The sequence below is a fragment of the Pleurodeles waltl genome, chromosome 4_1, assembly GCF_031143425.1.
Source record: "Pleurodeles waltl isolate 20211129_DDA chromosome 4_1, aPleWal1.hap1.20221129, whole genome shotgun sequence".
NCBI lineage: Eukaryota > Metazoa > Chordata > Amphibia > Caudata > Salamandridae > Pleurodeles > Pleurodeles waltl.
This window is the reverse complement of record NC_090442.1, coordinates 191,669,310-191,684,805: the sequence shown is the minus strand read 5'-3', so window position 1 is coordinate 191,684,805 and position 15,496 is coordinate 191,669,310. Positions and strand designations below refer to the sequence as shown.

At 46.5% G+C, this 15,496-nt stretch overlaps 1 protein-coding gene across 3 annotated transcripts in view; it reads left to right on the top strand.

Moving 5' to 3' along the window:
- Positions 1–15,496, top strand: part of CECR2 (CECR2 histone acetyl-lysine reader) — a 330,093-nt gene that overhangs the window by 296,062 nt on the left and 18,535 nt on the right. For all 3 annotated transcript variants that reach the window (XM_069228063.1, XM_069228062.1, XM_069228064.1), the window contains one exon: positions 74–1,490. In XM_069228063.1, coding sequence (XP_069084164.1) covers positions 74–1,490 — 1,417 coding nt within the window. The remainder of the gene's footprint in view (positions 1–73; positions 1,491–15,496) is intronic.

Genomic DNA, 15,496 nt, shown 5'->3' with positions numbered 1-15,496 from the left:
GACTAATTGTTTACATATTTTTCTTCCCTCCCTTCTTGGCACTCCCTATCTTTTTACATTGAAAAAATGAAAGCTTCCCAGTCTGAACAGCCGCAGCAAGAGGGAAGAAATGTAGCTCCCATTATTGATGCCTTGGACAAAACAACACCTACGCCACTGATGTCCCCTCCTCAGGGAGAGTCCATCAGCAGGATTTCTAGTGGAGCTGGATCTGAGAAAAAGAAACAGGGACAACGTACAGTGAAAAAAAAGGCTGCAAAAAATACACAAGGGAAGAATGTCAGTATGCCAGGTAGTGAGCTTGGCAGGACCTCACCACAACATGCGTCGAATAGCAGCACAGCAGAGGGTGAAGCCTTTGCTCCTAGTGGTGGATCTCTAGGTGTCAGTGATGGAAAGGGGGAGAAAGCTACAACTGCTTCTACTAATGCTGAATTTATGAGGTCTCCAGGTGGCAATCGAAAGATCATTCCAGAAATTCCTGCAGTTTCTACTCAACAGAACGAAAACAATACTAGCACAGACCCAAAGCCTGTTATGATTAATTCCTCTTTGAAACAAGGTCCTGCTATCTACACATCTGGCAGTGAGCTTCCAAATGCTGAAGGTTATCGTATCAACCCTACACTGCAGGCCTTCCCCCACGGAATGGAGAAGCCGCCACCATCATCTCACCAGCAACGTTTCCCAGTTCAGAGCCACCAGAGTCATCCTGCATCTCGTCCTGGGGTCTTTCCCCAGTATCCACCTCAAAGGATGCCATTTCATTACCAGGGACCACCACATCCTCTTCCTCATGCTCAGCCATCGTATCACTATCAGCAGCCTCTCTATTATCCAAACAATCAGGGCTATACAGACTGGAGAAGACCAGCATCACACCCAACATCATCTGCCAGTTATGTGCCTGCTATGTCCCCACCTGCTTCCAGAGACTCTTTTACAAACCAGGGGGCATCAACTGTTTTTCAAGGGTGTGAATTATCAAGTATGGCTCTGTTGTCCCCAGACTTGACGGACATGGAGCCCAAAGCTGTGCCGAAGGAAAATCAAGATCTAGGAACTGAAGAGGAGAAGTCTCTAGAATCGGACGAGAGGCCAGAAAGCCCCAAAGAATTTCTTGATCTTGATAACCAGACCGTGGCCACCAAGCGGCCGAGCACAATGGCTACTAGCAGGTTTCTGGCTGACACTCGGCTGACAAACCCTGGGATGGGTTTCAACGGCACTGCTTTTCGATCTCATGTTGACACTGTGCATGCCTCTTCTTTTGGGTCTCAGTACCCATCAGGTACCTTCCATGTTAGGGGATATCAATCATCAATGCCTACCCACCCATCTCAGTGTCAAACCTCAAATCGGACTAATGGCTTTGCTAATGAGGGCCCAATGTATCGGTGCCTGGAAGAGAACAGGGGACATTTTCAAGCCATCATGATGGAGCAAAGGGGAAGTATGGGGCCGTTCCAGGACATGTATCAGCAAGCAGGGTAAGGATAATGTCATTCATTGAGTTGACAGGGATTTGGCATGCCTGAGATCATACCTTCGTAGTTACCAGATTTTCAGGAAAGGGGTAATTTATGGTAGAAACAAAAGTAATCTTGTATTATTCAGTTGGAAAAAAACTGAAGATGAGCTGCAAATAGATCAGTCTGCTTGAGGTGACTTTTTTTAAGGTCGCAATGTTTGTCTGTTTGACTATTCCTTCGTGGCTTTTAAAGGTAGCAGTCATGTCCATGTGTAATCTAATAGAAGGTTGGAACAGAATGAAAGATGACCTAACTTAAGGTCTGCTGTGAATATCTTTGTTCTGCTTTATTTGCTCGCAGAATGAGTGCTGACCTTTACTTTTTCACTGTTCTGTGCACTAATGATCAGTAGTTTGTAATCAAAACTTTAAAGCACCAAAACCGTGAATACGGTGGCCATGTCTGATGACTGAAATAATTGTCACCATACGAATTGAGGTATAAACCTGAAATGCAGTGGAAGTAGCTGAAGAGCTCTGCTGCTCTTGCATGCTTCACTTCGCACGTCCTGAATGAGAGTTCAGTACTTATGCACACAGTTGCAGAGATTTCATTTCCCTGCTAAACTCTGCTGTGTAAGAGACTGGGACATCTATAGTACTAGCTGTGTGGGAGGAGGGAGGATAGCTGTAACTATATGTTCGATGGCATCTGTCGCTGTAGATACGCATGTTCTGCAATAGCTCGCCATCTGGTGTTGGGCCGGAGTGTTACAAGTTGTTTTTCTTCGAAGAAGTCTTTCGAGTCACGGGACCGAGTGACTCCTCCTTTTGTCTCCATTGCGCATGGGCGTCGACTCCATCTTCGATTGTTTTTTTTCCGCCATCGGGTTCGGACGTGTTCCTGTCGCTCCGAGTTTCGGAACGGAAAATTAGCTAATTTCGGAAGATTTTCGTCGGTATTGTTGCGTTCGGGATCGGCGTACTTAGATTCCACACCGCATCGAAGATCGAAGAGCTCCGGTGCCCTTCGGGGTAGTTTTTCGATCCTCCGTCGGGGCCTGGTCGGCCCGACCGCGTGCTGAAGAACGCCGATGGAACGGACCCCGTTCCGTTTCTGCCCCAAATGCCACAATAAATACCCTTACACAGACCAACACTTGGTCTGCAACCTGTGCCTGTCACCTGAGCACAGCGAAGACACCTGCGAGGCCTGTCGTGCGTTCCGGTCCCGAAAAACACTCCGAGACCGTCGAGCCAGAAGACTTCAGATGGCGTCCGCACCGACAGCCCAACGGGAGTTCGAGGAACAGGAAGAAGAAGGTACCTTCTCGATCCAAGACTCAGACTCCGAAGGATTCGACGATACACAAACCGTGAGTAAGACGTCGAAATCCACTCAGAAGAACATTTACAAGGCCCAGGGGACGCCACTGCCACCAGGCCATGGCTCGACCCATAAATTCGGTGACCGCCCGTCGGCACCGAAAAAGGCCCAAACAGTGCCGAGATCGTCCGACTCCGGTCGAGACACCGGCACGCAGCCTTCTCGGGACCGAGAAAGTGCTGGAGACAAGCCTCGACACCGAGATGCCGGTGCCGACACGGCTCGACGCCGAGACAGCGGCACCGAAACAGATCGACGCCGAGAGGTTTCGGCCCCGAAAAAGAAAAGAGTCACCTCGGAGCCGAAAAAACACGCAGACAGGGTTTCGATGCCGAAACAAACTGCAAGCGACCCAACTTCAGGCTCTTATACAGAAGAGCACTCGCTAACCTCCCAAATGCAGAAGCATAGGTTTGAGGAAGAGCTGCAAGCAACTGATGTGGACCATACGCAAAAGCGTATCTTCATACAGCAGGGGACAGGAAAAATAAGCACCCTTCCCCCCCATTAGGAGAAAGAGAAGGTTGGAGTTCCAGACGGAACAGACACCACAACCAAAAGTGGTGAAAAGAGTTACCCCACCACCCTCTCCTCCGCCTGTGATTAACGTCTCACCAGCACAAACTCCATCACACTCCCCAGCTCACACCACCATGAGCCAGGGTGACCAAGATCAGGACGCATGGGACCTATACGACGCCCCAGTGTCAGATAACAGTCCGGAGGCATACCCTACAAAGCCATCTCCACCAGAAGACAGCACCGCGTATTCTCAAGTGGTGGCTAGAGCAGCACAATTTCACAACGTAAGCCTCCACTCAGAACAGGTCGAGGATGATTTCTTATTCAACACACTCTCCTCCACCCACAGCTCCTACCAAAGCCTGCCTATGCTCCCTGGTATGCTCCGGCACGCAAAAGACATCTTTAAGGAGCCGGTCAAAAGTAGGGCAATCACACCAAGGGTGGAAAAAAAGTATAAGGCGCCTCCTACAGACCCGGCTTTCATCACTACACAGCTGCCACCAGACTCTGTCGTTGTAGGAGCAGCTAGGAAAAGGGCCAACTCTCACACATCTGGAGATGCACCACCCCCAGATAAAGAAAGCCGCAAGTTCGATGCAGCTGGTAAAAGAGTCGCAGCACAAGCTGCAAACCAGTGGCGCATCGCGAACTCACAGGCACTACTTGCGCGCTATGACAGAGCCCACTGGGACGAGATGCAACATCTCATTGAACATCTGCCCAAGGACTTACAAAATAGGGCAAAACAAGTGGTTGAGGAGGGACAGACCATTTCCAACAACCAGATCCGCTCCTCCATGGACGCTGCAGATACAGCTGCACGGACAATTAATACATCTGTAACTATCAGAAGGCATGCATGGCTCCGAACGTCTGGATTTAAACCAGAGATTCAACAAGCAGTTCTCAATATGCCTTTTAATGAAAAAGAACTGTTCGGTCCAGAAGTGGACACAGCGATTGAGAAACTCAAAAAAGATACGGACACTGCCAAAGCCATGGGCGCACTCTACTCCCCGCAGAGCAGAGGGAATTACAGCACATTCCGTAAAACGCCCTTTCGAGGGGGGTTTCCAGGTCAAAGCACACAAGCCAGCACCTCACAAGCCACACCGTCCAGTTACCAGGGACAGTATAGAGGAGGTTTTCGGGGACAATATAGAGGAGGGCAATTCCCTAGAAATAGAGGAAGATTTCAAAGCCCCAAAGCCCCTACTACTAAACAGTGACTCACAGGTCACTCACCCCCTCCACACAACACCAGTGGGGGGAAGAATAGGTCATTATTACAAAGCATGGGAGGAAATCACTACAGACACTTGGGTTCTAGCAATTATCCAACATGGTTATTGCATAGAATTTCTACAATTCCCTCCAAACATACCACCAAAAGCACAAAATTTAACAACACACCATTCCAATCTCCTGGAGATAGAAGTGCAGGCACTATTGCAAAAGAATGCAATCGAATTAGTGCCAAACACACAAATAAACACAGGAGTTTACTCACTGTACTTTCTGATACCAAAGAAGGACAAAACACTGAGACCAATCCTAGACCTCAGAGTAGTGAACACTTTCATCAAATCAGACCACTTCCACATGGTCACACTACAAGAAGTATTGCCATTGCTAAAACTACACGACTACATGGCAACTTTAGACCTCAAGGATGCTTATTTCCATATACCAATACACCCATCGCACAGGAAATACCTAAGGTTTGTATTCAAAGGAATACATTACCAATTCAAGGTACTGCCTTTCGGATTAACAACCGCACCAAGAGTCTTTACCAAATGTCTAGCGGTAGTCGCTGCACACATAAGAAGGCAGCAAATACATGTGTTCCCATATTTGGACGACTGGCTAATCAAGGCCCATTCGTTCATACAGTGCTCAAATCACACAAATCAGATCATACAAACCCTCTTCAAACTCGGGTTCACCGTCAACTTTACAAAATCCAACATTCTGCCGCGCAAGGTACAACAATACCTAGGAGCCATAATAGACACATCAAAGGGAGTAGCCACTCCAAGTCCACAAAGAATTCTAAATTTCAACACCATCATACAACGCATGTATCCAACACAAAAGATACAGGCAAAGATGGTATTACAACTCCTAGGCATGATGTCATCATGCATAGCCATTGTCCCAAACGCAAGACTGCACATGAGGCCCTTACAACAATGCCTAGCATCACAGTGGTCTCAAGCACAGGGTCACCTTCTAGATCTGGTGTTAATAGACCGCCAAACTTACCTCTCGCTTCTGTGGTGGAACAACATAAATTTAAACAAGGGGCGGCCTTTCCAAGACCCAGTGCCACAATACGTAATAACAGATGCTTCCATGACAGGGTGGGGAGCACACCTCGATCAACACAGCATACAAGGACAATGGAACGTGCATCAAACAAAACTGCATATCAATCACCTAGAACTTCTAGCAGTTTTTCAAGCACTAAAAGCTTTCCAACCAATAATAGTTCACAAATACATTCTCGTCAAAACAGACAACATGACAACAATGTATTATCTAAACAAGCAGGGGGGGACGCACTCCACGCAGTTAAGCCTGCTAGCACAAAAAATTTGGCATTGGGCAATTCACAACCAAATTCGCCTAATTGCACAGTTTATACCAGGGATACAAAATCAACTCGCAGACAATCTCTCTCGAGATCACCAACAGGTCCACGAATGGGAAATTCACCCCCAAATTCTGAACACTTATTTCAAACTCTGGGGAACACCTCAGATAGACTTGTTTGCGACAAGGGAGAACGCAAAATGCCAAAACTTCGCATCCAGATACCCACACAAACAATCCCAAGGCAATGCCCTATGGATGAACTGGTCAGGGATATTTGCTTACGCTTTTCCTCCTCTCCCTCTCCTTCCTTACCTGGTAAACAAACTCAGTCAAAGCAAACTCAAACTCATATTGATAGCACCAACTTGGGCAAGGCAACCCTGGTACACAACGCTGCTAGACCTATCAGTGGTACCCTGCATCAAATTGCCCAACAGGCCAGATCTGTTGACACAGCACAACCAAAAGATCAGACACCCAGATCCAGCATCGCTGAATCTAGCAATCTGGCTCCTGAAATCCTAGAATTCGGGCACTTACAACTTACCCAAGAATGTATGGAAGTCATAAAACAAGCAAGAAGGCCATCCACCAGGCACTGCTATGCAAGTAAATGGAAGAGGTTTGTTTGCTACTGCCATATTAATCAAATACAACCATTACACACAACTCCAGAACATGTAGTGGGTTACCTGCTTCACTTACAAAAATCTAACCTAGCTTTCTCTTCCATTAAGATTCACCTTGCAGCAATATCTGCATACCTGCAGACTACCTATTCAACTTCCCTATATAAAATACCAGTCATTAAAGCATTCATGGAGGGCCTTAGGAGAATTATACCACCAAGAACACTACCTGTTCCTTCATGGAACCTAAATGTTGTCCTAACTAGACTTATGGGTCCACCTTTTGAACCCATGCACTCCTGCGACATACAGTTCCTAACCTGGAAGGTGGCATTTCTCATCGCCATTACTTCCCTGAGAAGAGTAAGCGAGATTCAGGCGTTTACTATACAGGAACCTTTTATACAACTACACAAAAATAAAGTCGTCCTAAGGACCAATCCTAAATTTTTGCCAAAGGTTATTTCACCGTTCCATCTAAATCAAACAGTGGAACTTCCAGTGTTCTTTCCACAGCCAGATACCGTAGCTGAAAGGGCACTACATACATTAGATGTCAAAAGAGCATTGATGTATTACATTGACAGAACAAAAAACATCAGAAAGACTAAACAACTCTTTATTGCATTTCAAAAACCTCATGCAGGAAACCCAATTTCAAAACAAGGTATAGCCAGATGGATAGTTAAATGCATCCAAATCTGCTACCTTAAAGCTAAACGACAGCTGCCCATTACACCAAGGGCACACTCAACCAGAAAGAAAGGTGCTACCATGGCCTTTCTAGGAAACATCCCAATGCAAGAAATATGTAAGGCAGCCACATGGTCTACGCCTCACACATTCACCAAGCACTACTGTGTAGACGTGTTATCCGCACAACAAGCCACAGTAGGTCAAGCTGTATTAAGAACATTATTTCAGACTACTTCCACTCCTACAGGCTGATCCACCGCTTTTGGGGAAATAACTGCTTACTAGTCTATGCAGAACATGCGTATCTACAGCGACAGATGCCATCGAACTGAAAATGTCACTTACCCAGTGTACATCTGTTCGTGGCATCAGTCGCAGTAGATTCGCATGTGCCCACCCGCCTCCCCGGGAGCCTGTAGCAGTTTGGAAGTTACCTTCAATTATTTATATATGTATCATCTCAACCTTAAATAGGTGCATACTTAGTCACTCCATTGCATGGGCACTATTACTACAATTCAACTCCTACCTCACCCTCTGCGGGGAAAAACAATCGAAGATGGAGTCGACGCCCATGCGCAATGGAGACAAAAGGAGGAGTCACTCGGTCCCGTGACTCGAAAGACTTCTTCGAAGAAAAACAACTTGTAACACTCCGGCCCAACACCAGATGGCGAGCTATTGCAGAACATGCGAATCTACTGCGACTGATGCCACGAACAGATGTACACTGGGTAAGTGACATTTTCATTATATGCAGGGAGGAAGGAGCTAGATATTAGATTGAAGAAATAAATACTACACAACTTTGTAAAAAATATTTTTTTTAAAGTGGGAAAGCATACTTCCACGGCTGTAGGGAAGTTGAACATCATTTTCTAGTGGGTATTGGAGAAGAGTCAAATTACCCTTCAGTAGGAACCTTTTTCTGATTGGTAGTGTGGAAGTAGGGGCGGGGGCACACAAAGTGAAGTGCACGTGGGCAAACCTGCATTCCACTTTATCTCTTCAGTCAAATGGAGCAAGTGCATAGGATCTGATGAGGCATCTAGAAATGTTAGAATGGAACATGTCTGAAAGAAAAAGAAAACCTGTTTGAGGCATGTGTGACTGTAGACACCCATGCTTAGCGTAAACCCTCCATCTAGTGTTAGGCTCTGATATGTGCAAGTTGTTTTTGAAGTCACGAGGTAAGACTCCTACTAGCAATGTGCATGGTCACCGACTCCATTGTTAGATTGTTTTCTTCCACCATCTAGTTCGACACTGTCGTCAGTTATTCCTTTGGTACCGTCTGTATTGTTCTCGATCGCGGCTTGATCCCTATGTCTTTGTTATAACAAATCAAATTTGTCTGGGTTTTTCCATTCGGCCACGGCCCTATCTGGCCTTCACCCTTCAGGGAGCTATTTCTCGTAAACATTCACTCTGAGATGCCCGCTTGGGGTTTGAACGGACTCCTTTCTGTTTTTGCCCATCTTGCCACGCCAAGTTCCCACACAATGATTTACACCAGGTGTGCTTGTCCCCTTAACACGAGGAGACAACCCGTGAGGCCTGCAAGTATTTTCGTTTGAAATCGAAAGTCGAAATTGCACCAGAAACCAGGCTAAAAGTGGGGGGGTGGCTGTAGGAAGGCTGGCCTGGTGTGTGGTGGACACCTATGGCGTTTACACCTTCTAACAGGTCCAGACAACTCTTATTAATTAGTGGACTGTGTCTAGGAAGCCAGGGCTCTCTAGTGGTAGCTGTGGTGAGCTGCCAAGACTTCTCTAGGAGGAGTGTAAAGCACTTGCAATACCACAATAGTCACACAACAACTTATCTCACATGGAAGGGACCACACAGTGTTGCAAAAATAAAGCTATGTCAATACTCTAACACTGAACTAGATTACTATAGGCCAGAGGTCTTCAAACTGGGGGGTGGGCCCCCCTTGGGGGGCCTCAAGTGATCCCAGGTGGGGCGCCAAACTCTGGCCAAAAGAAATATTATACAGATAACATGCCTTTGTTTTAAGCAGAAGCATGTTATTGCAGTTTTAAGAAGGTAACAGTACATAACTGCAATGTTTAAATAGGTTTAGACCTATTTAAACATTGCCATCTTTCAAAAATAATTGTGAAAAATTCTGAGGGGGGGCCCAATGATTTTTATTTTTCAACTGGGGGGGCGCGGCATTAAAAAGTTTGAAGACCACTGCTATAGGCAGACCCCCATCTGGAGGCAAGTATACATTATATATACACACGGTAAGTATTAGGAATTAGCATAAAAAAACAACAAATATTGGTAAATATCAGAATAGCTAGGGCCCTATAGGGGGGGCCAAACCATATGCTAAAATAGTGTAGTGTGAAGTCAGGTTCCCCACCCAAGGACGTGGAGTAGTTAGTAGGGAGCTGGTAGACCTTGATACCCTCAGAAGTAAGTACCTAGATGACCCCTAGTGACCAGGAGAGCAGAGGTAAGTTACCTGGTCTTCCTATAGGCTAACAAGGGGATTTGGAAAAAGGAAGTTTGCAAAAACAGAACCAGTCCAGTGGAGCCCAACTGTGGATTCTGGATGAAGAGGACCTACAAAAGAAGGGGACAGAGTCCAGTCCATGCAGGAGTGTGTCCAGGTGGGGCAGGAGCCACTGCCCACCCTTTTGTGGGAGAAGATCCTTGTCAACTGTGGAAGATAAAGGTTAGCTGTGGAGCACAGGAGCTGCAGAGGAGTCCCTGAAGTCATGCAGAAGCTGTACCACGTTGGTTGCCGGGTCGCAGATGGTCCAGCGGCCAGGAGGACCACCAACAAGCCTTGGCAAGTGCAAATCTTGGCATAAGAGGATTTACAGAGCTGAAGAGGACCAGCAAGGTCCAGGGGACTCGACCCTTGAAGGGGATTCCAGGCAGACCCTCAGCAGTCAGACGAGCCAGCAGAAGCAGTTGCAGCCCCCACAGGCAACCCACTGGCAGCAGGCACAGTAGGTTGCAGTGAGGCCCGGTCAGCACACATGGAGAGGAGTCCAATGTCTCTGGAGCAGCAGAGGAGAGACTGTCCTTGGAAGGATGATGTGCTGAAGGTCGGGGCTACTTGGAGCCTGAAGATCCCGTGGAGCAGGAGTCGTCCAACTTTGGTTGCTGCAAGAGTCACGGTGCCAAGGGTACTATCCTGCAAGGAGAGGCAAGGGCTCACCTTCTCCCAAAATGGACAGGGGGCAGAGAGGACCAAGAGGACCACTCAGGCCCACCACGTGTAGAGCAGATCTCAGCAACTGGACGTTGTTGCCTTAGGTGTCTGTGGATGCAGGGGAGTGACTGCTTCACTCCAAGGGAGATTCCTTTTTTACTTTATTGGTGCAGAAGAAGTCTTGCCAACTCCAGATGATGCACAGCCGAGGAAATGTTGCAAATACTGGAAGAAGCCAAAGAAACAATGTTGCCAGGCGAGGTTGTCTCAGGAATTGCATTCTTGTTTGGTTCCTGTAAAGTCCAGCAGCGGTTCTGGTGGCCAGGAGCAGAAGAGGTCGATGTGGAGGAGTCCTGGTGGAGTCTTGCACGCTGAATCTCGGGCCCACCTGTAAAGGAGTCCCTAAATAGCCCTAACAGAGTGCTTGGTCACTTTGCAGGGTGACCATCTATCAGAGGGGGGCACTGATGTCAGTCACCTGTCCTGACCAACCAGATGCTCCCAGGGGCCACTGCATATCGTGTTTCCAAGATGGAAGAATCAAGTGGCCACCTGGAGGAGCTCTGGGCTCCACCCCTGGGGCGGTGATGGACAGGGTAATGGTCACTCCCTTTTACTTGGTGTGCTTTCCCAGTGAAAACAGTCTAGACACACTGATAAACAGGCAAAAAGTGGGGGTAATCATGCCAAAAAGAGTGACTTTCCTACAGGCCTACCATAGGAGTGACTTAGTGACCTGGTGCAGTGACCAGCAGTGAAAGGACGCATGCACCTTTTCATGCAAGCTGCAAACGGCAGGCCTGCAGACACAGTTTGCATGGGCTCCGATGGGTGGCATAATACATGCTGCAGCCCATGTGGGGACCCCCGGTGTATCAATGCCTTGGGTACCCAAGTACCAGGTACCAGGGACTTACAGGGGTACACCAGTATGCCAGATGTGGGGTTTAAAGGGTACCAAGGCAACCACATTTAGAGGAGAGGGCACAATCACTAGGGGTCCTGGTGAGCAGGATCCCAGTGAAAACAGTCTAAGCACACTGATGACAGGCAAAAATTAGGGGTAACCATGGCAAAAAGAGTGACTTTCCTACAGTGACCATGTCAAGAGTCACTTTCCTTCACCATGGGACTCTTATGAAGTAGACCCACCTGATAATAATTCGGACCCAGATCGATACCCAGCTAGACCTTCCCAAGCGGAAGATACAACTTATCATGACTTCATAACTAGAGCGGCTACATTCCATAAGGTACCTCTGTGTAATAAGCCTCTAGAGCAGTGTTTCCCAAAGTGTGTGCTGTGGTACCCCGGTGCGCTGTCAGAACTCACCAGGGGCAATGCGCACTTCTTGTGAACATTGGAAATGCCTTCACAGTAATATGAAAGCAAAAGACTAGCAGTGGAAACTAATGAAACATGATGGGTTTTATAATTTACATCGTAACATTGCAAAAACCTAAAATGTATGATTTTATTTGCACTGCGATTCTTTCTCTTTCATACTACTGCACGGCTCCATTCTAAAGACACGCTACGTTTAGAACCTAGCCGTGCGGTAGCATGAAAAAGAAAGCATCACTGTGCAAATAAATCAGACTTGTTAGATTTTTGCAATATTACGTTATAAATTGTAAAACTCAGCAAGTTTGTGTTTCCTCCGCGAATCTCTTTCTTAGTACCATACAGCTAACAAAGCCACGTGGTAGTATGAAAGAGAAAGACTTAGTGTAAACAAATCAAACTTGATGGGTTTTACAATTTACATTCTAACATTGCAAAAAACTAACAAGTTTGATTTATTTGCACTGCTATTATTTCTCTTTCATACTACGGCACGGCTCCATGTTACAGTTAGAACGGAGCCATACGGTAGTAAGTATAAAAAAGAAAGAATCAATGTGCAAAGAAATCAACCGTGTTAGGTTTGTGCAGTGATATGTTGTAAATGATAAAACCAATCAAGTTCATTTGTTTCCACTCCGTGCTTAATTTGTAAATAAAAACGTGCTGGTGCTGAAACATGCGACTGCTGCAATTAAATGTGCAAGCATAGAATACTAAGGCAGCGTAATCCTAAAGCCATCTTGGACCTCTTTAATCCATTCACAGCCTCTCCCTGCCCTTTGTCCTTCCCATATGTGTCCTTTGAATGCAGTAAATGCCTGATGCCGAAAACTAAATGCCGGCCCTAAAAAATAAGTACTGGTGCCCCCCACCGGAAAACACGGTCTCAAATTGAGAACTGCTTTCACTGCAAGTATTTCTCTTTCATACTACCATACAGCTAACAAAGCCGCACGGTAATATGAAAGAGAAAGACCTCAGTGGAAACAAATCAAACATTATAAATTTTACAATTTACATCATAACTCTCCAAAAACCTAACCAGTTTGATTTATTTGCATTGTGATTCGTTCTCTTTCATACTACTGTACGGCTCCATTCTATAGACAGTACATTTAGAACAGAGCCGTATGTTAGTATGAAAAATAAAGAATCGCAGTGTAAATAAATCAAACTTGTTAGGTTTTTGTAAAGTGCATTTGTGACCCCCAGTAACACATGTGGGAATGCCAGGTGGGGGGAGATATGGAAGCCACACCTGTCCGCGCCTGGAATGGTGTGGACCAGCACTTGATGTTTTGCCTAATAAATAATGAGCGTGTATGCTTAGGCAGGGCCAGGCACAATCAGGACAGTGATGAAGTGGTATTGCGTTCCATGTTCTTCGGCTGCTCGGGAAAAGCAGGTAATCATGGAATCACATACATGCCAAAATTTAAGCCGAAAGTGGGAGGTTAAAAAAACAAACAAATAGGATTGAATGTATTTCTCCCATTGATGCCAGAATCAGGTCTGTTGTCGTGTGGGATTTGCTAGTGTGGGTGGTGCTGCAGGGTCAGATATAAAAAATTATGTTTTTTTTTTTAACCTGCCAGGAGCAAGGGGAAAGCACTATGGCAGGCAGAGTGTGACATAAATGTTGTGCACTGGCCTGCGCGCATCAGGTTACTGGCAGTGCGTACTCAGTCACTCAAGACAAGTCCCTGTCACAGAAGCTCTATCAGCTTCATCACAATTATTTTCAGGGAGAAAAATGTAAGGGCTCCTGAGGCCTGGCTCACATCCCCCCCCCCCCCCCCCCCCCCCCCCCCACACCGATTAAAAAAAGAAAGTGACTTAACGGGGAGCTGCGGTTAATGGCCAGTAGGTCAAGGGAGCCACGGGTCATAAAAGTTTGGGAACCACTGCTCTAGAGGTAGGTTTTTTATTATTCAAAACTCTCTTGTCCAATCGGTGCTCTGCACAATATTTGCCAGTGCTGAAGGGTTTGCTGAGGCACACTCATGACCGTTTCACCGACCCTGTTAGGACTAGAGTGATCATTCCCAGGGCTGATTAAAAGAAAAAAAATAGCCTTCACCAAATGAAGTGGTTGCCACACCTCATGAAAGAGCAAAGTCTCAGACATTTGGTAAGGAGCCCCCACCAGATAAGGAGTGTAAGAAGATAGTCACTGTGGGTAAGAGAGTGGCTGCACAATGTGCTAACCACTGAAGCATCACAAACTTCATTGGTCTCTTATTGCGCTATGATAGGGTCCACTGGGAGACGATGGATGGTCTCCATCATCTTCCCGAAGAGCACGAAAAAGGGTGCATCAGGTTGCCTCAGAGGATAATCTTATATCAAACCCAACTCTACAGTATGCCCTCTGCAGCTGACACAGCAGCTAGGGGCATTAGTTCAAGCCTGCTTCTTAGCTGACGTGCCTGGCTAAGGGTGCTAGGTTTTAAGCCTGAAGTTCAACAGAACTTACTAGCTCTCCCCTTTGATGGGAAAAAAGGCAGACCTTTTAGAAAAATAAATAAGGACACTAAACTTCTAAGGCTATAGGAGCATTCCAAACAACACCATCACAATGTGGCTTCTTCTGCCACTCTTAACGTGGAGGATCCAAAACAACCTCCCCTGAAACCTCCACATCACGCAATAAAACACAAACCCAAACATCCTCACCAAAGGGATATTATAGGGGTTTGTTCACGAGAAACAGTTCCAAGGGCAGAGGTAATGGTGGCTTCACCAAACCTACCGCCTCCAACAGCCTTGCCGCTCAACCCCACCCTTCGATCACACTACACCTGTCAGGAGGAAACTACAACAGTTTCTTCCTGCATGATGGAACATCACCTCAGACTAGTGGGTATTGGATATTATCCAACATGGTTGTTGTCTGGTACTCAATTCCACCCCTCCAAAACATCCCACCTCGCAAACACAGATTCTCAGCAGCATACCAACAATTGCTCAAAGAGTAAGTTCAGAACCTTCTAAACAAAGGTGCCATAGAAACAGTGCCTATACACCAAGGTACAGGGGTTCACTCTACTTCCTTATACCCACAAAGGACAGGCCCCTAAAGCCAATCTTGGACCTTAGACCCCTAAACCAATACATCCTCTCAGAGCATTTTCACATGGTCACTCTGCACAATGTCATCCCATTACTACAACAAGGAAACTTCATGGCAGCACTAAATCTGAAAAACATCTACTTTCACATCCCTATTCATCCAACGCATCACAGATATCTCAGGTTCATAATAAACAACCAACCTTTCCAATTCAAGATGCTCCCCTTTGGAGTCACAACTGCCCTCAGGGTTTTCACATAGTGTCTTGCAGTAGTTGGAGCTCACCTGCGCAGATAAAACATACACATTTTTCCATACTTAGATGATTGGCTTATCAGGAGTACAACCCAGCAACTCTGTTTTCAACACACTCCCCTTCAAGCATACCCCTATCTAGGAGCCATTCTGGACTCACAACAGGGGATAGCTTATCCCAGTGCCACCCTGATTCAGTCATTCAGGTGCTCTCTCCACAGTTGCCACCTCTCCAGCAGGTAACAGTGAGGACAGTCATGCGTCTCCTCGGTATGATGGCTTTATGCACAGCCATAGAAACCCATGCCAGACTCAACATGCGGGAGTTCTTAGTGC